Source organism: Fundulus heteroclitus, unplaced genomic scaffold, assembly GCF_011125445.2.
Source record: "Fundulus heteroclitus isolate FHET01 unplaced genomic scaffold, MU-UCD_Fhet_4.1 scaffold_97, whole genome shotgun sequence".
In the NCBI taxonomy this organism is placed as follows: Eukaryota; Metazoa; Chordata; class Actinopteri; order Cyprinodontiformes; family Fundulidae; genus Fundulus; species Fundulus heteroclitus.
The window spans coordinates 844,312-870,990 of NW_023397439.1; the positions used below are offsets into that span (position 1 = coordinate 844,312).

Below are 26,679 nucleotides of genomic sequence, written 5' to 3' on the forward strand. Positions count from 1 at the left end.
TTAGATCTGACCCTTATACAATTCCAGGATCTTCATTTCCAGCACGCTATGTTTTAACCCTTAATCTTACAGCTTTGCCAGATGGAAGTAAACTGCATGGTACAGGTAACTTAAAATTTTCCCAGCAGAGATGTATTTTCATGTCTTAAGAACATGGTTTGGATGTGTGGAATTAGATCATATTTGCATCTGCCTGCTGATTGGTCTGGAGTGTACGTTTTAGCTCATTTACTACCTGCCATTACTACGTATGATTCAATTTACTCGTTACTGGAACAGAAGGCAAGGCTTAAACAGCAAAAGGGATCTTGGGTATTTTATTTTCTCATTATGGTGTTGCTAATGCAGCACATAGAATCAATGACTTGTCTGTTGAGTTAGAAAATCTCACTGCTTTAACTGAAAAAGGTTTCTACTCTCTGACAAAGGAACAACAGGCTATCAGAACAATGACCTTGCAAAACAGACTGGCTCTAGATTACCTACTAGCTGAGAAAGGAGGTGTTTGTCACATAATTGGGAAACAATGCTGCACTTTTATTCCTGATGTGTCTAACAACATGACCAATATCCATGATAAATTACAACAGTTGCTGACAATCCAGCAGGAAGAAAATACTGGTTCATCCTGGGATCCTGTGTCTTGTCTCATTTCTGGTGGTTGGACCTCCTGGTTAATAAAGATTGGAGGAATTCTATCTATTTTCTTTTTGATTTGAATTTTCTTTCATGTTGTATTATTCCAATTGTTAAGAGAACGGTAATGAAAATGACTTATGCCACTATGCTGAAGATCAATAATGATGCAGACATGCTTTCTGTTTATACTGACCATAATTTGGAGAAGTATGATGTTTCTAAATTAAAAGATGATGACAGTACTGATGAAGATGGATTTTACATTACTTCAAATGCTATAATGATGTAATAACTCTAAGCCAGATGGGGAGTTGATACTGATGTTCAGCATTCTAGTATTTTAAAATTCAGTAAGATGTATGTTTTAACATTTTCTTTCTAACTATTTTTTTATTATTTTATTTTCTTTATCTTTCACTTTGCTTATGTTTTTTTTTTTTTTACACAATTTCCTTTTTTTTACTATTACAGGCTCACAGTGTTTGAAAATTTTCTTTATTATGTGATGATTTCAGCATCAGAAGAGAGGATTGTTGTGAAAATTTTATTGATGTATGTAACTCTGATCATATCTTGTCTGGATGCACCTGCATATTTCCCGTGTGAAAGAAGCTCTAATGCTCACAGATTCACTATTGTGTTTCCACATCCAAGGACACAGAGAGGAGTTGAGTTAGATAGGAACTGGATCGTACCAGTGGCTGCACTCCTCTGACGATAACTCCCACTTTCTTTGTTAAACCAGAATGTATAAAAGTTAGTGTGTTCTTTTTCTCATTGCTCTGTTTCCTGACTGCGTTGGGGGACAGAGACATTCAAACGCTCATGCCTTTGAATTAAAATAACTTACAAACGATGCATCATTTGTTTTCATGAGTGGTGTGCTCACTTAATTGATAATTATTAATATCCATAACAACATGTAAATTCACAGTCCGCCTTATGGTACGAAAAATACGGTATTGCTGAGCAGAAAGAATTCAGATTTGCCAGGAAACATTGTCATGGTCCCAAAAGTTTAAGGAAAAATATTCAGCATATAAAACCTTCAATTTTGGCTGATCTAGGACAATTCTGCAAATTGAAGCCACAACAATGTAAAAGACTCACTGCCGGTTACTAAACACTTAACGGCAGCTGTTGATGCCAAGTGTGTCACAGCTAATTATTAGGTTTAGCGGGTAATTACGTTTTTACATCAGGCCTAGCTGGTTTGGATATCTTCTTTCTGTTATTGAATGAGATCATTTTTTACTTTTGCATTTACTCGGGTTATCTCTGTCTAATGTTAAAGTTTGTTTGACGAACTGAAACATTTAAGTGTGTCAACAAAAAAAGCCAAAACAGGGAAAACGCAAACACTTTTTCACATTAACCTAAGCCTGAGCTTCTCTTCACCAATCACAGCATGGTTTTTGAAAGTTCTCATGGGGTTTTATTCCGAGTAGTACCACAGAGAAGCACTTTACGCATTGTACTTCTTGAGCAGGTCATTCTGCCAGTGCCTCTTGCGGTCTGGAAACACCGTGGGCAAGCGGATCCTTTTGAAGTCCTCGATGCATTTCTTTAGATCCTCTTCCAGCATCTTCCTCTCGTCCTCGTCGTCATCCGCCCGATGCGGAGGGCCGCCGTTCTCCCTGGCGGTGGACCGTGGAAGTGTCTTTATGTTGAGGGTGGTGGGGCGCTGGGGGCTGTCGCCGAGGGGTGGAGGAGGAGGAGGTTGGAAGGTCGACGCGGATTTGGTGGAAAATGGAGGGGGAGAAGGACTGGAGGTAGAAGCAGATTTGGTAGAAAGGGGAGGAGGAGGAGGAGGACTGGAGGTAGAAGCAGATTTGGTAGAAAGAGGAGGAGGAGGAGGACTGGAGGTAGAAGCAGATTTGGTAGAAAGGGGAGGAGGAGGAGGACTGGAGGTAGAAGCAGATTTGGTAGAAAGGGGAGGAGGAGGACTGGAGATAGAAGCAGATTTGGTAGAAAGGGGAGGGGGAGGAAGGACAGGGGGCGATGGAAGTGGAAGGTCGGGAATGTCTGCAACAAGAGGAAGAGGTGGAGGAGGAGGGGTTAGAGGAGGAGGGATTGGTTTATGAAGGTCCAGCATGGAGCTGCAGCTGGTTTCTGGGAGGCTTTTGGTTCTCCCGGTGCTGCCGAGGTCCACGGGGATTAATTCATGATGGGGGGCAGCAGGTTCAGACGTAATCACTTCATCAGGAGCTGGTGGGTCTGAGGTGACGGGCTCAGAAATGGCAGGTGAGCTGCCTACAGAAGAAAAAACACGTATTAGGGGGGAAAAAAGTATTTATTCCGTTATTTTCAAAATGTTCCTTGTTTTGCAACATTTTACAAAGAGACAGAAGTAAAATGTCTCAACTCACATGGTGGCCAGGGTAGCTGTTACACGTACTAAAATGCTAAATGTATGTTTGCATTCACTGATTAAAAATCCATCTGTAGACTATGTGAGAGACGCTATCTGAGGCTCTATTATCAACTACCAATTCAAGCTTCTTTTGATCATTTATCACAGGTTTAGTTGCACCATCATTTGATAAAAGATCTTTATGTTTTTAGACAATAAGATATTTATCAATATAGCATAAGGCTGAATGCAGTGGATCAAACATACCGCAAAATTACATACTTTGACTTTGTTGAAGCAATCTTTTCCACAAATATAAGTGGGAACTGACAGGAAGGCATTGCTCCAACAATCAGCAAATAGGTAAAGGATCTGTGTTACAATCAACTCTGTGTTCTAACTTGCTCCAAGCTCCTGTGTTATAATGCTTTAGGATAACATCTTTTACAAGGGCAATACAGCAGATCTGGCACTTTCCAATTGTCTAAAATCAACCTAATGTGGTGGAGCTTATTGTGTGCCAGCTCTGCTTCACTCACGATACATTTGACTAGGCTACAGATGAGTGGACATGAGTTTGTTTCAGCTGAAATGCAGCACAGTTGGCCAAAATGGAATTGAAAGATGACTCTGGTAAAGTTTAAGCATCCGTATTAGCCTGGGTAACCCGACTCTTATCATTCACAACCTAATTGGACCAAGTTACGTTCTCCATAGACATAAAGCAGCTAGATGCAGGGTTGCTGGGAGTTTTGCGTGTCAACAAAGCTGCCAAGTTGGCCCAACGTCTTTCAGCCTGTTAGAGCTGAACAAACCATCGGCTTTTTGTTAAAGCTGCACAGGATTGCGTTGTAAAAAAAAAAAAAAAACGCACACATCAGGAAGTATTGCTTTTCTCATGATTAAAATTACTTTTATTAATTTAGGTATGTAGGTTATCGGTGCAAAATCACACCCAAAATATCATAAAGTCCCATTAGACCAGATTGGGTTTATAGGTCATTAATGGCTTTATGTTATATTACTGGACTGTACTACTGTTCTGATTAAAACTCCTTAACGGCATATTTTCAAAGTGGGGTTCTCTTAGGAGATAGTAACGGCTAACATCATTGATAAACTCTCTTGGTGTCTTCACTTTGATGAAAGAAAAAGTAGTTCTCATGCTAATGGGGAATTGTTGAAAAAAAAAAAAAAAAAAACTCCGCTTAAGCGGTTCGTGTGAAAGCAACACTTAAAACTGCCATCTTGGTTCGCTGTCTGCAACTAAGATTTCTGTTACAGAGGTAAAGGTAAAAAATATACAATAACAGTTCAACTGAGCAAATTTTTTTTCTAACCAGTTACAATAACTTAGTTTCTCTGGTCAGAAAAGCCTAACTCATTTAGTTTAAAGTAGACTTTCCTAAGGTAAAGATTATTACTAGGGACTGCAGACCAACTAGGCCTTCTGTAGAAATAGCCACATACTCACTTTAGCATAATTGTTTGTGACAAATGTTATAAAAATATTGTTTTGATAAGTCTCTCACATTATTGAGATCACAGCTGTTTTAATAGGGAAGACGTTTCATCAAAGGGGAGATGGGAACAGAGCTGTAGCTACTGCAGGTAAGATACTGATTGCTCATATGTATGTGTGTGTGTATATATATATATATATATATATATATATATATTAAAAAAAATATATATATATATAGCAGGCTCCCTGTTCACTCAAACTGTTTTCTTTATCCTCAGAATGACAGACAGTCAGTGCAATATATTTTTCTGTCTATTTTTGCTGCATTTGTTTCTAGTAGACTTCTGTCACTTAGTATACGCAATATATTCATTTTTCCTTTTATATCTTTAGAACTAACGCTTTCTTTCCTTCCAGGCTCCACACTGTGCCATAGCTACGCTTTGCTGATCGTCTATTTTCAGCACAATGCAGATGTTGGAATCTCATTTATCGTGGTATGTTATTCTGACTCCAAAAAAAACAACATAATTAACAATTTTCTCGAAAAAGTGAAGAAAAAAATGCTGGCTGGGTCACCAACTACTATCTCAGCCTTCAGCTTTACAGTTGTTTCGTCTGTGAGTAAAACAGCAGCACACGGTGCTGGAACAGTGTGTAGGAGCCTAATGAATAAGCAGGAAAAAGCAGTCCAGCGTGAGCAGACGCCATAAGAAAGACAAAAACAGTGAGAGACAGTTTGATGTCATTTTCAAAACCCCTTCGTTTTTTATTTACATGCATATTATATATAAGAAGGGAATCTGTGGCGGTTGAGATGAAACCACCTGATCGAAGCTTCTCAAACCACACTTCATGTTGACTTTTCATTTCATCGCTGTGTGAGAAGGGAGGTCGCTGACAGGGGAACAGTGTGAACATTCGGCATTACGAGATATTTGAAGTCCAAAGTTCATGCTGCCTCTGTCTTTCAGAAAAACTCTTCCAATAGATCAGCAGACAAGTAATAAGATTCTTTCTGTATATGTTTTTTTTTGTACTTTCTTTAAGGTGACATGCCTGAGACTGGATCAGTGGGCCAGAGCATACTTTCTTTATGCTGCCTCTGAATTATTATTTTCAGAATAGTTCTTTTATAGTATTATTTTTAGCCTAAGACTGAGTCTTAGAAATGTGATTGTGTGCTGAAAGTTACTGTGGTAACACAGCAAATAACTGCTCAATGTTTCTGTTTAGGGGTAAAAGAATGATGGAGCTGAATACAAATTAAGAGCAAGTTTTTGTTTTTTGGAGTTTTATTTGTAAAAACTGACAAAATGTTGAAGGGTACCCATGCATTTCTGCAAACTTTGTATGTTTTGTAACTGTGTGGAAATATACAGAGCTGTTGCTGTAAATGCCTTTTATTCTGATTTGTGTGTGTGCTTTTCTGTCTGGATAATTTGACCCAGTTCACGAACAATTTCCAAGTCATTCACATGAGTTTGGACATGGGTACAGAGCGGGTAAACTGCTAATGCAATGCATTGTTCATGCATCATCCGTGGAGTCACAGGATTAAATCGCCGACGTCCCCGTTTTTCTGTGAAGCAGTCACACAGAAACGAGCACGCCGCATTAAGGAGAATGCACACAAATAGCTAATCTCTCTCACATGCTTTCATGGATGCTCATGCAGAGACACAATATGCCACAGTCAGAGCTGAGGACGCACTATGCAAACACAAGAGTGGCCTCCTTTCTTCTAGAGAGGCTCGCCAACCTGCCTTATGTAACAGGAAAAGCTACTTGTGTCCAACAGAGGTGGTCACTAAGAAAAATGACCGGGTTCTCCAGGCCAGTGCATCATAGTAATTGGCCGTCTTCTGTGTTTGCTCGAGCGTCCGCAGACTAACGTAAGCGCCGTTGCTCTACGTGTTGGTTGTGGTTGAAAGTGGGCGGCTTTGTGCACATGACAGGGGAGCAAAGTTGCAAAAAAAACCGATGCATATCAAGAAGGGTGTTGGAGGGGGAAACATATGCTCCGATGTGTGTTTGCCGGCGTGTTTGGTGCATTAAGTGTCTCTCATAATGAATACATGTGTTTCAGAACTGCCTGAACGTGGGAGTATGGGGGGGCTTAACAGTGTGTCAGAGGAATAATCCACTGGGGGGATGGGCTCCGTGCTTTCCTCCACTGTTAAGCCTTATGGAGGAGAACAGAAAAAAAAAGAGTGCACTCAACTCTTTTTCCACGGGCCACTTCTCGAGGGATATATGCAAAAGCTAAAGCCTTTTCACACACACACACACAAACACCCTCGGCCCTGCCTCTTTCCTTCTTTCATTTAGTCTCTCCCATCTGTTTAGTGTGACAGATCCCTTCATTACCATCATTACCGCTAATGGCGACACTAACGTGTCCCTGTTGCCAGGGTTTAACACCTCTCAGTTTGAAAATGTGTCCTCCATGGTTTGTAATGGATTTACCTGAAATAGTTGCAACGCGCCTTATATGTACCATATTCCCATGTGCCGACTCATAAATGGCACATAAATGAGGCGCTTTTTGAAATACGAGCTGCGTTCATAATGACAACTGACAGAAATTGAACATTCATTTCCTGAAATCGTTATTAGGAGCGGTTCATGTCACTGAATTTATCTAATGGCCAGCAGGGGGTGGGATTCCTTAAAGAACTTATTTGCTGTTGATTTAATGGTCAAAATTACTACAGTTTGTCAGATTCTAGTCTATTGTGAAATGCTTCCTGTCAGTGTAATTACACAACAGAAAATTTAAACAATACATTTATAATAAAATCAATAAAATAGCAGTCATGCAAAATACTATCAAATTTTTCATTTTACTCCAATTTTCTATCATCTACTCTGTACTCGCTCCTTTCTTAGATCATGCTTCACATACACTGCTTCCTACCTCTATGTATTGTGTGTTTTGTAGCTAATCATATGCTTTTAGTTGTTGTTGTTTTTTTCAGTTAACTGGGTAGGTGTTTAGCAATTTTTTTTTCTGGGTTTTATTTTTTATCATAACCGACTTACCAACATATCCCTGAGAAGCTTGAACATGTCCAACATGTTCAACTACCTGTTGTACTGTTTTTTTTTCCTGCACTCACAATCTGTTTTAGCTCCTTATCAGTATGTGTCTTCAAGAAGTGTGTTAATCATGTCCTTAAAGTGAAATGGGATTATTTCTGTGAGCAGGAGTTACATTTCAATCCACTGTAAACAGAGGAGTAAAGACAAATGCACCTGAAGAATCGAAGGCTGGAGCACTAAAGGCCTGTAGTTTTACAAAAGCACTAGCAAAAAAAGGTGACCCCCTAAAGAGGATGATCGTCACTGCTGAGTGAAAATCCGGTACAATTTTATTGTTTCAAAAGTAATAAGTAGCGCAGAAAAATCATTTGATGATAATCATCAGAGTGTGACATCCTGGTCTTTCAGGATCCTGCGCCTTCCATGAACACATGTTCAAACTACACCAGAAAATTAGCCAAATACACAATCAATGTTCTTTCATCTTATGTAAAAGCATAGAAAAGGCTAAATCAGTATTGCATTAAATTATCTATCTATCTGGTAATGGTGCTAGAACCCAAGTTTAGTGATCTTTCACATTAAAACCATGAAGATGCAGTACAGTTCATACAGGAACATTGCCATAAAAAACGTTAATGGGGACATATTATGCTTTTAAATCCATCTTTTTGCATTGAAATTATTTGGTTGTGGTCTACATAAAGTTAATCTGCGATCCTTTGGTCTGAATTCCTCGTTAATTTACATCACGTTCCCCTGTTCTGAGGTTCGTCTATGAGCAACCAGTTTTGGTGCTGTGTCTTTAAATCTAAAGGAGGAACTTTACCACCAGCGTCACGTCAAGCTGAAGGATGCCGAAGCTTATAGCTTCGGCATCCTTCAGCTTGGATTACAAAATTGTCCTGAGAAATAAAAAAATGGCAGATTTGCAAGACTGGTAAGCTGGAAGTCTATGACCTTGTTCAGCAGTTCTGTGACGTAATTGTCCAAAAAACATAATAGAGAACAGAAAGAACTGAACGGCTTGAAAAATATGACCTAAAAAGAATATAATGGCATCTACGCAGCACCTGGACAGACTAAATTCACATTCTCTGCACTCCTAGAGACTCCGAGTATACAAAAAATGTATTTTAGGCCTAAAAAGGTGTATTCTTCCTGTCCTGACTTCGAACATATCCATGTCTTAAAGACTTTAAAGACTTATAAAGCAATTATATAAATATTGTGCTTCATCACAACAGCCTAAAATAAAAAAATAAAATAAAAAACAACAACAACAAAGAAATTTTTTGTCTAATATGTTTTCAACTGTTGTGCACCTGCCCTACTCCAGCTTTTGGCAGTAAGCAGACTTGGTGCAGGGCTCCGTCGCCTGGGAAAGATGTGCTGCCAGAGATCTGCGTCTGAAGGTGCTGCGAGCAGAGCTTGGCAGATTATGGCCGCTGGAAGCACATGGCCCTGCAGCAGAGCACGAGCAGAATAAGCTTTGGTGGAATGGGGTTAGGAGAAAGTAGCTTGAACAAAGGAAGAGGAGTCCCTGCCAGCGCTGAAGGCAAGCGGTTCCAGGTCAAACACTTCTTTGCCTCTTTTGTGCAACTTTCATTTTCCGAACAACAACAACAACAACTTAGAGCTTTCACAGACACACAGTTTGAAAACAGCCTGCTGCACTGCAAAAACAGAACTAAAAGTAAGTGAAATTTTCTTGAAATCATTGTAATTTTCCTTGATTAGAGCAGGTAAATAAGACTATTTGCCAATGGAATAAGATTTTTGCACTTAAAATAGGAACAATTCATCTCCATCGTCTTATTTTAAGTGCAGGATGTCTAATTATGTTATTTTAGAGATGAATTGTTCCTGTTTTACTGTAAGTGCAAAAATCTCATTCTATTGGCAAATAGTCTTATCTACCTGCTCAAATCAAGGTAAAATACACTCATTTCAAGAAATTTTTACTTATTTTTAGTTCCCTTTTTGCAGTGTGGTTGACTAGTCGATATTTGGTTTATTTCTGAAGGGGTCTTGTCGCTGGGAAGGGATTTTTCTCTCAAATAACATCTGTTTTTAGCTCAGACTCTATGCAGTAAACTGACGATGCGCTGAAATGTGTAAAAGCCGAACACATCGGCGACAAACTCGAGTTTAAATAACAGTTTCAGCCGTCAGTGTGAAAACGCAAACATAAACATTACATGAATATATGGACCGCAGGTGAGTCATTGGGACCCGCCGAGCTCACTTTTTAAAATTCACCGCGGCCACCGACAGATGCTGTGGCCCTCAGACGGTGGTGGGGGGGGGGGGGGACAAGGCAAACAAGAGGACATCATCATCACCATGGTAACACCCTCCTAAAGTGCACCAGCCGAAGCTCCACAAATGCATAGTAATGTTTCACAGAGCGAAAGCCGAATTTTGTGTGAAACGATACGTATGACTTGCTTCCTGGTGTGGTGTGAGGAGCCCAGGCTGCGGCGTTTTGGTAACTGCGGCATGTCTAATAACTAATCACAACATATTCAGCTCGCACTCCCCGCTCCGCTTCTGTGACATGATCTGTGCGTCGCCTAATGAGAGCGTGAGGCTCGCCTCCTACGGCTCCCTCATTCATTGTCTTTTCACATTAATTTCTGTCAAGCGGATACATATGGGGAGGGAGGCGTGATGAGACACGGTGGTAATAATAATAATAATGTCTTCCGCAGACTCACTTGACACGCTGGCGTATGAGCATAGTTGCCTGTGCGAAAGTCTCCGGAGTGCACTCACAAGTCTCGGAGCAATTACAAATCTGTCATTCCACATAACGTGGAGGAAACGTCTGACGCAAACAGCTGGAGACCGAGTGCAGCTGCCAAGTGCCAGAAAGCAAACACGGGAGGGAAGGTTAAAGGAAATGAAAACATCGAAGTAAATTTGTTTGCCAGACACGAGAAACTGACAAAGTGTGATTTGTAATATTGTTAATATGTCTAGGGGATCCAAAAAAAAAAGTGTATCGTGTTTATGTAGCCAGCTTATTTTACAACAACTTACACCGGGATAATTGACGTCAACCCACGACTACACGCACTCTCGCAGTAACAGCAGCAAGAAGCACAATCCTGGCTGCGCAGATTACTGATAATTAGACATCAGATTAAAGCCTAAAGTTCCAGATGGCCGAGGTAAATCCCGTGCTAACAACACCTCTCACAACATCTCACTCCTTGGTTACAAAAAAAAAAAAAAAGACGCAAACATTTAGCAGATAGAGCTCCTCCGCTCTCTCTTTCTCTGTTGTGTTTAATGGGCATGCAATTAAACCCCATGTTGATCACGCTGTCCACCTGGAGATCTTTGTTAGAGTGGAGACTCCACAAGAAATACTCACCAAATAAAATTTTTTATAGTATTTTGAACATCCACAGGGCACAGATACAGCCGAATGTATTTGCTCATTCCTCCAAATCATTCACTTTAGGTGTTCCCATCCCTTCCATGAGCACAAGTGCATCACACCCAGTACCTTGGTGTAGGACAGTTGTTTTTGGAGGTGGGATTAGCTCCTTAGTTCTAGTGAAAGAAACAATGCTGCAAGAAGACATTTGTCACTAACCTGACGCCGCCAGATAGATTTGCTCCGCATATCCATCTGGAAACCTTCCGCTGAAGTAATTTTGGGAAGGGGCGAAAATACTGGTTAGCTGATTGGCCTATGTTGGTGATAGACGGGCCAAATAAACCAATCAGATCAACGAAGCATATGACGTACTCGTCAACATGCTTCGTCGTCGCTCTGTTACGAGTGACGACGAAAACACAACCACAAGCCAAGCTACTCTTGCTGCTGCAGGTAAAGGCTCGTTAGCTCAGCAAATAAATTACTCTGTAATTCCGATAAAACTTGCTCGATAGCCACGCTAACGCTAGTTTCATCGGCTGAAGCCGCCATGTTCTTTAGACTGAACTGTCGCTCCTCGTTGCGTCACACCTCAACCCGCCTCAAAGCCAACGCTGATTGGACGTTCGTTTGGTGAACGGCTCCAAATTTTCTTTAACGGAGAGTAGCCAGACTGATCTGCGAGTGAAACCTTGAAAGCTCGCGAGATCAGGATGGTCTCACGAGGCTAATTTGTCACAACGTCTTGGCCCCAACTTTGGACGAACAGTTCAAAGCAGAGTCCATAAGGATATAAATACCTGAGTTTGGAGAGGAAGAAACTGACTGCCCTTAACAGAGTCCTGACCACACCCTGACAGAACACCTTTGGGTGAATTAGAGCAGAGACTCAGAGCCAGACTTCATCCAACATCAGTGCCTGACCTCGCACAAGCCCTCCTGGAAGAACGTTCAAAAATTCCCATCAGGTCACTTCTGAACTTTGTGGAAAGCTTTCCGGGGTGAACTGACGCCATTATGGCTGCAAAGGGTGTGCCAACGTCATGTTAAACCCGGATTAAAATACATCAATCAAGTTCACGTGTGTGAAAACTCCATCAACCCAATTCTTTTTGCTACATACAGTGTCTTATAAAAGTATTCGTCCCTCTTGGCCTTTTTCATGTTTTGTAGCCTCATAACCTGGAATTAAAATGGATTGTTTGAGAGTTTGCACCATTTTAATTTGCAGACTTTGCCTACAGCTTTGAAGATGTTATTTTTTATTGTGAAACAAACAACAAATAGGAAAAAGTAACCAAGAACTTCAGTGTGCATTACCACTTTCTCCCTTTAAAATCAGTATTTTGTAGAGACACCTATTGTTGCAATTGCAGCTGCGAGTGGCTTTGGAGCAGTCTCGCCACATCTGGCCACTGGTATTGTTGCCCACTCCAGCTTCTTCATGCTGGATACTTTTCACTTGTGTACAGCCATCTTCAAGTCTAACCACAGATTCTCAATTGGATCGAGGACTGGACTTTTGTGTTGCAACACATTTAAATGTTTCCCCGTAAAAACTTGAATGTTGTTGCTGTTTTCCTGTCCATGAACAGTACTTTGAATCGCCTTGGTACTGAAAAGTGTCATGTAAATAAACTTGCCTTGCCTCTAGCAGGATGCTCCAGCTTGTTGTCCTGCTGGAATGTGAACCTCCGTCCCGGTCTCAAATCACAGGCAGACCGACAGGTTTTGGTCTAGAATATGCCTGGCTTTAGCAACATCCATCTCTCCCTCGACTTGGACCAGTTTTCCTAGTCCCTGCAGCTGAAAGGCTGCAGGGACAGCCTTCCCCACAGCATGATGCTGCCACCACCATGTCTCACTGTGGGGATGGGATGTGTTGGTTTTGCAACAGACAGCGTTTTTCTTGGTGGGTGAAAAGTTCAATTTTAATCTCATCTGACCAGAGCACCTTCCTCCATACATTTGGTGAGTTGCCCACGTGCCTATTTGCAAACTCCAAACCTGCCTTCTTATTTTTAACAATAAGTAATGTTTTTTTTTCTGACCACTCCTCCATAAAGCCCAGCTCTATGAGGCTTATTGTGGTCCTAAGGACAGGTCCTCCAGTCTCTGTTGTGAAGCTCTGCCACTCTGATTAATGCTATCTTTGCCTGCTCTGAGTTTTTTGGTGGGGGACCCCCTCTTGGTAGGTTTGTTGTGGATTCTTCAGGTACATTTGTCTTTACTCCTCTATTTACAATGGAATAATAATAATAATAATTTGGTATTTTCAATATTTTTCTCATATCCCTTCACCAACTTAGACTGTTCTATCCAGATTCATCAAATAAAATAAGTTTGACAAGCATTCCGTCCGTCCGTCTTCTTCCGCTTATCCGGAAGCACATTTACCTCAAGAAGTTTGACAAGCATTTTGATTAACAAACTAGGTCATGAGCTAAGTGGGTGAATACTTTTGCAAGACAACAATATATATGAAAGGGTCAATGTTCAATTCTTTCATCCACAGGAGCACAAAACCAGTGTGCAGCACAGCTATACACCAGTGCATCTAAAAAAATTAGAACATTTGGAAAAAGAAAATAATTCTTGTCCCTCATTTCAGAAAGTGAAACTCGTATATAGATTTGTTACACATGGGGTGAAATGTTTCAAGCCTTTATTTCTTAGAATTCTGATGATTATGCTTCATAGATAATGGAAAAAACAAAACAGGGTATCAAAAAAAAAACATTTATATAGTGAAAAAGTTCACACCTGGAAACTTGGTGTCCCATCTTAATCAGCACACTAAATCAAAACACTTTCAAATGTTTCCTGAGCCTCTAAATAGTCTCTTAGTCTGGGTTAGTAGGCACCATATTCATGGGGAAGACTACTGACTTGACAGATGTCCGGAAGACTCCATACCTCCAAAAGGAGAGGAAGCCACAAAAGGTCATTGCTGGAAAAGCTGGTCGTTCAGAGTGCTCTGTCCATGCATATTGATAGAAAGTTGAGTGGAAGGAAAATGTGTCCACCAGCAACAGGGTTAGCTGTAGCCTTGAGAGGATTGTCAGGCAAAATCCATTTAAGAATTTGGAAGAATATTACAATGGGTGGACTGAGGATGGAGTCAGTGCCTAAAGAGCCACTACGCATAGACGAATCCTACACATGGGTTAACCTTGCTAGTTTCCATGGTGTTACTGTGCTTCTCTGGGCAGCAAACTGGACCTGGACCCTGTAGAGAATCTCAGCTATTGTGAAGACGAAGATAAGAAAAACCAGACCCAACACTGCAGATGACCTTAAGGCCATTTCCAAAGCAACCTGGGCTTCCTTAACACCTCAGCAGGACCACAGGCTGATTACCTCTATGGCACACTGCATTGGTGCAGTAATTCATACAATAGGACGCCTGACCAAGTATTGAGCACATAGAAATAAAGATGTTTTTCAGAAGCCTGACATTTCTGTTTGAAATTATCAATTTAATTGGTTAATAAGGGTGTGCCATCATAAGTAACCAATATTAACCTTTTTAAACAATATTGTAGTTTTTTGACACACTGGATTTGTTTGGGGTTTTTTTGTCGTCTATAAGCCATGATCATCAAATTCTCAGAAAAGGAAAGCTTGAAATATTTCACTCAGTGCAACAGATGTATAAAATATATGAGTTCCTCTTTCTGAAACGAGTCTCCAAACTTTTTTAACTTTTTCACGCTAGCGTAACTTGTTTCAGCCGTCCCTGTAAAATACTTAAACTACAGCTACTGTTGCAGGCGATGATAAAACAATACAAGCAAAACTAGCTTGCAGCCATCCTGCGTTCCTCGGGTTCAGTTATCCTCTTTGTCAACAGGCGGCCCCGTTTTCTGCCAACATGTTGCCATTTTCATCCCTTTTTTTGTTGTTATTTTTTACCTAATTTTTCTTCAGGGTTGCAGAGAAAATGATTAAAACTTGACAAGGATTTTCATCTGCCACTGCTTTAGCTTCACTTATTAGCACAGATCAACCCTTTTTTGGCTAAACTAAAAGATTGCTGTGCATGTTCCTGCTTCCTGTTACGCTACTCTTACCACTTGCAACACTAGCTGTTTTATATGAACATTTTTATTCTATTTTATATTTCTTATTGTTGCTTTCCCACATTTTCCCTCACAGCGTTGCCTCCCCTGTACAATGAGGGCTGATACCTTCATTGTTTGGGGTTGCTGTCTGTTTTGTGACAGTTGCTCTTTGCAGGAACGAGACAGTGACGTTAAGGTGATGGAGCGTGTGTGCGCGCCCGAGCTGCAGGCAGGACAGGCGTGGTGGTGACTAAGGTTCACGTCTGTGCCGTCTCACTATAAATAACCCAGCACACAGCTAGATGAAGATGCCTCGGGTCAGTGCTACTGTACTCGGTGTGGGAGTGTGCTTACATGGCAGAACCGTGATGTTGCCAAAGCTCACATGAGCCTGACATGTATGTGCAAATGAGCAAACGCAGAAGTCACACTGTGGGTGAAGAAACACAGACGAGCTGCGTGCTTTCTTCACATCTTTGCCAAATATTCTCATTGGACAATCTCATAAGAGAGAATAGAAAAGATTGAGTGTTTTTTTTGTGTGTGTGTGTGAGTGTGTGCAAGTTTTATACGTTTGAACTGCTTTTTCAAGGAAACACTGAAAAGCAAGGAGCCGGTTGCATCCAAAAAAACTCACAGCGCCCGGTCATCAGATTCACACCGAAGGTTTGCTTCTCCTAGCAACTTCCCTCCCTTGGTGCATGTTTGTGTCGGTTCAGGATTAGAGATGCCAGCTGCCTGTTCAGCATGTTTGAAAGAAAAGGGAGCGGGGGCCTGTTTTTCTGCCCCGCTTTCCCCACTTGGCCGCCCTACCCGACCAACTCGGTGGCCCGCACGCCCATCCGACCCTGTTCTGCAAAAGCCCACGTAAGCAACAAAGACGAGGCTGACAAAATAAGACGCGGGCCAAAGCGTGCTGGTACGCAGATCCGAACGCAGACAAAGCATCTAGACTGACAGAAAACATAGGTAAGCAAAGAGGCGCAGATGGTCCGCAGCTGAAGGGGCCCGACAGAACAGAAACAACAGCATGCAGACAAATCTGACTGCACAGCCGGAATAAGAAGCTGCGAGGATGACTCACTCGGCGTCGATACTGTAACACGTGCCGCGTGCATTCATGAAAAAATCATGCTGCCTAGGAATCTTCAAATCTACGTTTCCCAGACGAGATAAAAGGGCAGTTTCATCGCTGTAGTAAAAGCGTGTTTACCTTTTCTGTTGATTTAAAACACACACAGACGATCCTTCACGCTGAACGCAGTAACAGATAAAACACAGATTCACCCTGTACATGAGAAGTGACAGCGTGTTTGTGCTTTACAGCCTCGATGTCAAATGACATAAAACTGTTTTGTTTTTTTAACCTCTGAATTATTCTTTGTAATAAATTATTAAAAGCAATGCGCAGGAGGGGAAATTCAATACTGCAAAGTGAGAATTGCCAGAGGAAAATGTCAGAGATTTTTTTTTTTTATTGGGATAGAGAAGACAACAAAAAGATCCGAAATGACGAGTGGTTCAAGTTAAATGAGCAATCAAGAGTTTTGTAGGGAATTCTCTTTAGCAGAGGTGTATTTGTCCTGGTCAGCACAAAAGGTAAAAATTTACTTATCAAATAATATCCACATTTTTCTGCCAGTTAAGGCAGTGTGAATGACACTGCATAATTTAAAGTTCCTCAAATCATATTTGAGAAAATCTGTTGCCTTTGAGAGCACAGAATTCAGAAGAGCATGAAGATTATGGTTTTTTTTTTCTCAGATGGCATTTAAATGGTTTTGCGTGGGTTGGGCAATAGCTATCACTGTGGATGTTTTGCCACATGTTATGTTGAAAAACTGAAGAATAGGTTTACCAGCTACTTGTGTTTTTTTATAGGATCTCTGTTTGAATTTCTTCAACATAATTAAATTAGTGGTGCAATAAAAAAAAAAATTATTCCCTCATTTTTCTTATTGGGTCACGAACACTTTGTTGTTGTTGTTGTTTATTTTCCCTGAGGATAGAATTCAAGAGAATGTGTTTATCCTATTTTTGGTAAAGGCTAGTGTTTTTGTTTTTGTTTTAAAAGCTTAAAATAGAAATAAAATGTCTGTTTATTGATTATGTCACAACAACCTTTTCTTCTATAGTAGATATTCAGACCCCTTGTCTTTTTTTCAAAGGCATAAATGACTCTTTGGGAGGTAAGAGCTGTTTGACACCATGTGAAAAAATAGCATGTTTGGCTAAATAATAGAAAAATACACCTAGACTAAACATGTGACTGACTATAATAATAATAATAAGAAGAATTAATTTAAGATACTCCAAAAAGTGGAACCAGAATTTCAACCAGCGTCATGAATCAGCAAATATTGAGATCCTCGTCAGTAAATACAATAAATAACAAGAATTGTGTCGCTAAAGCATCCCTATGCTATACATGTTCAATGAGATAAAAAGCAGCACTTACACATAGATATTGTAACATATTGGCTGTTGGTGCTGTTTGTGTTGTCATAACACTCCTACTCAGTGGAAATGCTTATGAACTCAACAGACATTTGGTGTCTTTTCCACTGTTAATATGCGGATCTGATGCTGAAATGTGTTGGAGGCAACTTGTTTAAAGGGAATTCAAACACAGAAAACTCCGTCGAGATTTAAAGTCCGGCTCCGACGCGTCTCTGAATTATGTCGGCAGTTTGTGCAACAGTTTTATATGTAATTCTGGTTGAGAAAGACTCAACCATCAAAAACATGCTAGTTTATATAAAAAACAGGCATCTTAGTCATATAAATGTGAAGTGAAAATATCAAATTTGTGTTTTTATTTTGAAAAAAAAGCACAAATCCATTAATTTGTTTAAACTCAAACAAAACCCTAAAAAAAAAAAAAAAAAAAATCAGTCATTATATAATGTTGAATCTGAAGTAGTATCACTGCCTGTATAGAGTGAATTTTTGTTTCTGTTGCTGTTTTTTTATCCTTTCTGTGCTTTTCATGGGCGCTGCCATCTTGGCATCCAAATAACGTGCAGTCACTCAAATCATGATATTCAGAATTGTGACTTCCCAACTGCACCAGGACCCGGATACCAACATGCGATCGATCCAAGGCAATATATCTAAACATGCCGGAATGCCGTGCATATGGTTGCAGAGATAAACCACATGCATACAAAGGGAACTCCTTTGTTAAAACACAGAATTTACTGACTTTGTGAAATCAACACTGTGAAAAATGTCAACTTGAACAATTAAAAGGTGTCTTTACACTCTCCTTGGTTCAGTTTTTACGTCACTTCCAGGCTTTCCGGTTCAGTTAATAATAGCCACGCTAGAAGATTGCTTTTTTCCATAAACTTTTTGTTTATGCACATTTAGAAATGCCGCATTATAAAAGGTTAATGTAAGCTGCAAAACTCAAATTAACTGACTAAATTTCGCAAAAAAAGATTTACGCTCACATGAGGTGGTTTTAGACTTTTTCAAAAAAACAGTAAATGTGCTAAAGAGGAGATGGAAACACAATTAGTTCTGACGTAGCGAACATTTACCTCACGTTTCTAGCTGTTTCTGCTGCCGGCGTCTTCCAGGATGTTCCCATTACGTTTGAAAACAGGACTGCTTTTCATAGACTCATCCATGAACACAGCAAGTAAATAAATCGCCGCATTCTTTAAATACTCGCTCCATTACTGATCTGTGGTCCGTGCCAGTTAGCAACCCCTACTTCCTGTTTTCGTTTTAAAAGTTTGCTCAAAATCCACTTGAGAATTGGATTGAAAAATGGCTATAATCTGCCATCGTAAATGGGTTGGGGTTTTTTTTGGGAGGGGGGACAAAACAACTGTGGCAAAATAAAATAAACGAAAATGTAAAACATTTGAACTCGTATTAAACGTGAGCTTTTCTAAACAGTGTTATCAGTAATTTGGAGACCCGACTGAAGTGGTAAACTGCAAAGAGTACAAAAAAGAAGGTTTAAAGAATATCCTATCAGTACAATCCTGAACTTCTCCAAACAAAAGCCACATCTAATGCTGGAGCTGTTGAGGAGGAGGGATCGGCCTTTGTCCGTTAAACACCCTCCCAGATTCCTCTCGCTTCAACCCGAGTATTTCGTTTCGCCTTGTCCCTGTTTCCAATCTCCTTTCCTCTGAGGCGTGCGTGCATGCCTTCGCTTTTCTCCTCCTCTGTCTTCCTTCTCTTTTCCCAAACACAGGAGAAATGACCCAGCTGGCTGAGAGTCAAGAATCAGTCTCACCGATGAAAGAAGTGAAGCTGCCAGCAGTGACGATGGGCTGAATCACAAAAAAAAAAACGCCATAAAATCAAGCTGCGTCTGCACCGCTTGGGAAATGTCCCCATACACATTTAACTTTTTCCCCCATTTTATCACGTTAGAAACACAAACCTCAACGCATTTTCTTGAGATTTCACATGATAGACCAGTAGTTCACAAGTAGAAGGGGAGAAACAAATAGACATTCTTTTTATAATACTTTAAAAATAAGTGTTGCATTTGTGCGTTGTGTGCATTTACCCCTCCCTCCAATGCCCCCAAACAGAATTCAGCACAGCCAAGCCGACATGTCATTGTAAAACGTCTTTATTGTGACACTGAATGGACACAAAGAGAACCTGCCTCCGGTATACAGCACACACACGCAGGTCTGTTCCACGTCTCAGCCGCGTTTCGCAACAGGGTCGGGAAAAGTGCAGTCCATCATCCCAGTGTGGCCCGTGCACATCACCGCCGCTCCTGTTTGGCATGTAAGCGCCAACACTCCCCACACTCCTTCTGTTGAATGTTGAACCTCGAGGCCATTCTGGGGGGGGAGGCAGTGCCTGGAATTTTACGCACGAGGCTCATCTTTCCATGCGTGAGCTAATGGCCGACCTTGGTCCTCCGGTGTTGCCATAGCATGCCGGAGAACGGCGCCAGAGGAATGCTGCCTGTGGCTGTGTTTGTTTGGGAGACTCTGCCGACAGGGTACTGTCCTCCTCTCTGAGGGCAAAATGTGGGCTCGTTAAAAAATAAATAAATAAAAAAAATAAACCATCTGTCGTCCTAGTAGAAGGGAGCCACTTCGAGGTTTCACCAGTTCAGTGGAGCTTATCAGCGATGCGTACCAGGCCACACTGAGATTGGTGTACAGGTGTTGCACTGAAGTAATTGGCATATAGAAAACCCTCGATGAAGAGGAACCTATGAGTCAGAGTTCTTGAAATGTCATTTGACTCCCTCACCTACATAAAGATGACCCTTTCTGTTGTTCGAGCGTAATCTGTCATAGAGTTGTTGTTGTCTGTGAACGCGCTCAGGTAAAACACTAAAAAACCTGTTCTGATTCTGCAGAAACGGGCATCCTGTTGCACCGCAGGAAGCCCTGAATCCTAACCCGGGGTCCGCCTGGATTCAGAGTTAAACTGAAACTTAACTCTGAATCCAGTCGTCTTCACGGGTTGGACTGTTTGGCGCAAACTGGGTCAATTATTGGCGACCAAACAAGGGTTTTGTAATCTGCTTTAAGAGAGCTCGTTATCTATGCATGTCCTCGATTCTGTCTCTCCTCTGGTCAAGTGCTCGACGCGATGAGACCGAGCCGAGAAAAACAAAAGGATGAAAAAAAAAGTGCCAAAAAAATAAGAGAGAGCAGCAGATGGAAAAAGGAAAAACAAAGCCGGAGGGGAGAGAGCTAAACATTAAATAAGAAGTCGGGTTCCTGTCGGAAAATATTTCTCTTATTGGGGAAGGCTGAGACTGAGGTGCATCTTTTTTATGGAAAAAAAGTGGTGCAGGTGGCCTCTTCACTCTCAGCATTCTTATGTGTACTTTTTATTTTTAAATAAACCAGAATAGAAGAAGAGCAGGTTTTTATTTATTTATTTTATTGATATTTTAGATCACTTTACCTTCGGTCAACCCCCCCAACCTAACCTCCCCCCTGCCACAGGTTTAACACACTGACTCTGGTGTCTGAAACATTGTATCACACTGGAACACGATGCTTTAGATGGTTCAGACAACTGTCGCCAAGACATTAAACTACAACCTTTATAGCTCAGACTGAATCCTGCCTTGACTTTTTATCAAATCAAACTCATCCCATGGTTAACTTTAAGTTAATAATAGATCTGTCCTAGAGTATCTATAAATTGGACTACTTTTAGCACATTTTACATCATCAGCTGGACGCTGTGTTGGGCTGACATGTGTTTAAGTCTAAAGTTAACAGAGAAACCTGTCTTGATACCAGATCTGAAGCTCTAGCAGTGCAGCATCAAGTGATATTTCAAGATATCTAGACTAGGGTTCTGTTGAAAGGTTGGGGACAGTTAATATTTGAGTTTACCTGAAATAGATAACTTTTCTGTTTCCCAAAACAACTCCAGTCTGTAAACCGTCTTGACAGTTTATGGGTAAGCTATTTGTTGAACCTGTAAACCGTCGCCCCCTTTGCACTGGCCGATTATTTGTAAAGATGCAGATGATTAATTGCACAGGAGGCAGGATGTGGAGCGCCACCAATTTTCTTGTACATACTTCTGCTTCAAGTCAGAGAAGCAGCCTCCTGTTCATATATATATATATATATATATATATACCTATATATGTATACAGTATACAGTTTATATATATATATATATATATATATATATATATATATATATATATATATAAAATATATATATATATATATATATATGTATACAGTGTACAGTTTTTATATATATATATATATATTATATATATATGTATACAGTGTACAGTTTATATATATATATATATATATATATATATATATATATATATATATATATATATATATATATATATATATATACATACACACATCTATTTGCCTATGTTCAGGCAGTTGTTCTGATCTGTAACACTACATGTTCACACAGGAGGACTTTTGTTGTTGCGCCGCCTCCAACTTCTGTTTCCTGTGGACAATTAGCATTAGCTTCCTCATAAACGGCCGCTAATTTGTAAAGGTTCTAAAAACAAGAGTTTGCATAAACGATTAGGCTGCTTTTGAGATTGTTTTAAATCTGCTTTTGTCTTGGGCCCCTTTACTGTTAGCGTCTGCCTTCTAGGAAAAACTATTCTGGATTCCTACTAAATTCAAATAACAAGAAATATTTACTGTTTAAAACCTTTTGACAAAACCTCCCATAAAAAAACCCATTCTGAACTATCCTCTTAAGTCATACCTGGCTTATAGGAGCTTTATTTACAGCAACCTTGGCTGCAGTGGTGAGAAGACAATTGGCTTTGTCCACAGACGTGGTAATCCTACCCTCTCTGCTGGGCATCGACTGGCAGCAAGCGAGCACCATCAAATATGCACGACTTTTCAGATAATACTGGACAGATTATGGCTCAAAGCACGGCCAGCTATGGAGACTACAACAAGAAGTGGTGCTGTGGGCCCTTCACAAAACGTGATTGATAGTAGGGAAGGAAAAAAAAAGCTCTTTAATTTTTAATTAAACAAATACATTTTTAAGAACAAAACTCATACATGGGTTTCCTCTAAACTCTGTAAATATGATCCTCTATCAGACAACAAATACATTTTCTCAGGCTATCTTTTGATGTTTAAACTTCCCCTCGCAGGACTCCCGCTCATATTTATTCGCCACGAAACCAGCTTCTCTCTAAAAACACAAAATTCACACGCACTTTCCCCTCTTTCGAAACGGCGTTCGCTGCATTTTACCCCCGGTCCGCAATGCTGCAGAAAGCCTCGTCCGTTTTGAAACAGCAACAACAACCGCACAGATTAACCATGGCACATTCCCGGACCTAATGGGACTGGACACATTTGTTAACATTAAAAACAAAATAAAATAAACCCCAAAGGAAATTAGATTACACTCCTATCTTGTGCCGGGGCTGCTCGCGTCCCTCAAGGCTGATAAGATGTCCAATTATTTGGTAATTTAGTTCCGAGGAGCTGGAGAGAGTCTGATCTGCTTGAGTAAGCAGGGCAAGTGTAGCTTTGTACGTTGCTACAACTCGTTCAGCCCTTTTTCTTTAGGCCCTTATGACTGAGTTTGATCGTCACTCAGATGCACTCATGGCATGTTTTTAAGGGGGAGATGGCTCTTGGATACAGTATTGTGCTTCGCCGGGACAAATGCAATCGATATTCGCACGTGGGACACAAAGGAGGATGACACATAGCAGGTATCAGTCTCAACAAAGACGGGCGATGGGTTGCAGCGGCTGAGTTTGGGGGGGGAGCGATGGAAGAGGGGGCAAAAGCTGGACTTGAGGAGGACCGGGGTAGGTTTGGGGTTGAAGGGGAAAGCTTCAGACTGGACTTGCAGAGGGGTAATGAGGAGTCAGAGCAGCAGCTGACTACTGTTCAAAGGATAAGAGCTGGAGGCTGCAAAAAAAAAAAAAAGTTAAATAAAATAAATGGTGGGGACACAACATCTACAGTACATCTACTGGACCAAAGCCATCAGAGAGAAAAAAAAAAAGACAGGATGGCTGGAGGCTGGAGGAGAAGGGGGGGTAGTCTCTTGGAGACGGGGTGAAGGGGGCCAGGGGGGAATAAAGCCGATAGTCTCACTCACGGTAGAACACATATTCAGTGTAGCTGGTCCAGATCTTGTCGTCCGTCTGCTCGTGGGCAAAGGCGCAGGTTCCTGTGGAGTTGCAGGCCACCATGTGAAAGCCTGCGTCCGCCAGCTTGTCAAAGGCCTGCTCCAGAAAGGTGAACTTCAGGTAGTAGCGCGAGGTGTAGCGCTCGGGGGGGCGGTCCGGGTCGCGGCTCTCGTTCAGGGTCTCCCCGAACACCTCCTTGGCCAGGGAGGTCTTCCCGCACACCATGATGCGCGCCACCCGCCGGAACTTGGCGTCGGTGTGGCTGTCGCGGCCAAGAGTGTACGAGCCCCGGTAGCCGATGGTGATGAACCCGGAGCGCTTGCCGTCCGCGGGGCCGGGCACCAGGCTGGCGCAGGCGGCCGCCGCCGCCCCCAGCGAGCCCAGGCTGCGCGCCGAGTCGAAGCCGGGCGAGGAGTCCTCCGGGTCGCTCGGACACCCCTCGTCCCCCAGCGAGTTCTGCTTGCTGATCTTGGGCGCCAGCAGCTTGACGAGCTCCGGCAGGTTGAAAAACTCAGCCTCCCTCTGCAGACGGCCGCGCTCGGGGAAGTGGTCCGGGAGGACCAGTTGCTGGTCCCGCATGTAGTCCAGGATGTAGCGGAACAGAAAACCATCTCGGTCGACGAAGAAACGCCCCTTGGTGTCCCTGGCCAGCCCTTTGGCTGATTTCTGGCTGAACATCTCCCACAGCAGAGAGTCTGGCACGCTGGTGAGGGTAGAGTAACGCGTTATGTACACCTGGCCGCCGACATTGAGCTCTATTATTTCTGGGAAAGGAAACTCCTCCCCAGATATGCCACTATCCGGCAAAGCCATCGAGGCAGCTTTGCAAAGATATTTTGCGGAGAAAAGTTCAAAGGCTTCACAGTGTCCGCAGTTCCAGGTCCTGCGGCTGCTTAAAAAAAAAGAAAACCTGTTGTGCGCAATCGCCCTGCGCGTACAACGACAAAATAATTAAAAACGATCACAAACAAACTCTCTACATCAACTAAAGAGTTCCTCCGTGACTGCTAGAACATTGCGCCTCTTATTTCTCTCGGCTGCAAACGGATCCGCTGCGTCTTACGTCCGTTACGCACAGATAAAAATGTTGTGTCCTGAGGATGAAATTGTGCCTCTCTGTGCAGGAAATCCTCCGCTTGCACAACGGCTCATAATAACGACTTCTCTTGTTCCGCTAATATCACGGGGATGCCCAGCTGGCGCAAACAGGATCAGGTGGCCCAACTTCAATTAGGCAATCCATAGTTGGAGAGAGCCGCAGTTGTCCTGCTGCGAAGAAGAAGCCCGGAGAGGAAGCTCGATGTGGGAGACGCAGTGAAAAAAGGATGTCGGAGTCCAAAAAAAGACCTCCGCGGCTCCCATCGCCCGGATCCAGACTCGACTTGTTCGGCGGCCCAGCTCCGCTCCTCTCGCCCCTGAGTCGAGCTGCGCCTCAGACTGCAGCGTAACGCAGAGAACGCACGGGCGTTATTGCTCTCGGTTAGCCACGCCCACCGCGGTGACGCGCCGCTGCCCTGATCCAGGTCAAGAGATCCCGTCCGCCGAGAATAGCAGCTTCCAAAGCCGGCCGAACTTTAACCGTGCGGAGAAAGAATAATGCTGGCCAGGTTTACCCAAAGGGAAGTCACTTCATTTCTGTGATGTCGTGACAGAATAATTTCATCGCGATCTAAAATATTGCTCTTTTAATTGACAGTCAGATTAGCGCCCCACACCCATTCACAAATTTAGAGACCCTGGAAACGTTAACGCGTGCAGGTAATATTATTTTTTTAACTCTCGTTGATTGTGTCACATGCAGATGGAAGAACAGCGACATCTAGTGTTGTAATGGCAACTAGCGTTCATTTCACAGAAACGATCACTCCTGATCCCTTTAACCACTTTTGTCATTATTAAAACTATAGAATTATAGTAAATAAAGCAGAAAATATTGTAGCCGATCAGGAAAAAAAGATACTTTTTACTGATTTTAAATAAAAGTGTTATCCTCAGCTAGAAGAGACCAGGTGCATCACTATATAATTGCACTATCATTTAGACTGATTTTATTTCAGTAACTTGCTTAAGAAAAGCAGAAACTCGTATACAGATCAATTAACCACAAAAACATTTCTTTAAGAATTTATTTTTGTTAACCTTTAGGATTATAGGTTACAGCTAATGAAAACACAAAATCCAGTTTTGGAGCATCAGTCCATGAGCTGCATCATTGATGCTGCAGTAATCTGTATTATTTGAGGCCTGATCAAGAATCCCCTCCGTCAATCGCGCAGTTTGTTCAGCTAATAATGCTATATTTAAATGTTCCTTTTATTGATGTTAAAATAATGTCACTAGAAGCTGCATTTTTGATTTCCTTCAGCCGTAATCTTTAATAATTAAAAATAATAACACCTAAATATGTCACAACATAGGTAAGGCTTGGTAGGCTGTTTGAACTGAGCTGGTGAAATAGATTCCCCTATCAGTGATGTCCACTTCATGTCTTTTATGTTCTTTATCACATGGTGACCATGAGTGGTTTGAGGTGTCTATAAATGTGATGTTATCTGTTCAGATGTTTCAGCAAATCTACTCAGACAAAAGACAAAACAAGACCTGTTCCAGTTGTAGCTTTGGAAAAGATGAACAAAACTTCTTCAGATCAGAAATCCCTAAGGATTTACCAAGTTTATTTCTTATTCTGAATAGAAACAATTAAGTGCTGTGATTGTATGCGTTCTCTGTGTTTGTTAATGTATGAATATAAACAATTAGGCTTTGAATGTTAGTGAAGCTTGTTCCAGTGAAACTAAAGACGTCTAGTCCAGGATTTACTTAGCATATTCCTTTGTTAATGTTATGTTTTTATTTTCCTTTGTAATATTTCCGTGTGGTGGTTTTCTGTTTGTGTACTTTGAACCGTCTTGTTACTGGAAAGTGCTATATAAATAAACTTTGTGCAGTTCTGGGTTGTCTGAGCTACAGAGGTTGTGGATGTTAATGTTGTGTCATATTGTCTATCAGCTTATGTGGCGCGCTCATGTGTTTCTCCATCTTGTATGGAGGGAGATTGCTTTATTCTTTAATCATACTGACAAAAACACCCCAGTAAAGTGA

At 41.5% G+C, this 26,679-nt stretch overlaps 1 protein-coding gene across 2 annotated transcripts; it reads right to left on the reverse strand.

The window, feature by feature from the left end:
• Nucleotides 1–1,563: 1,563 nt before the first annotated feature.
• On the reverse strand, nt 1,564–25,057 carry LOC110368838 (BTB/POZ domain-containing protein KCTD12-like). Of its 2 annotated transcripts, XM_036134986.1 has the most exons (3): nt 23,547–25,057; nt 2,604–2,892; nt 1,564–2,561 (listed from the first exon to the last, which is right to left on the reverse strand). In XM_036134986.1, exons 1-3 carry the CDS (start codon nt 24,388–24,390, stop codon nt 2,105–2,107), a joined length of 1,590 nt encoding a protein of 529 aa, XP_035990879.1. In that variant the 5' UTR covers nt 24,391–25,057; the 3' UTR covers nt 1,564–2,104. The 2 variants fall into 2 exon arrangements, with proteins under 2 accessions (XP_035990879.1, XP_035990878.1); XM_036134985.1 differs by having other exon boundaries at nt 1,564–2,892.
• Nucleotides 25,058–26,679: the final 1,622 nt, after the last annotated feature.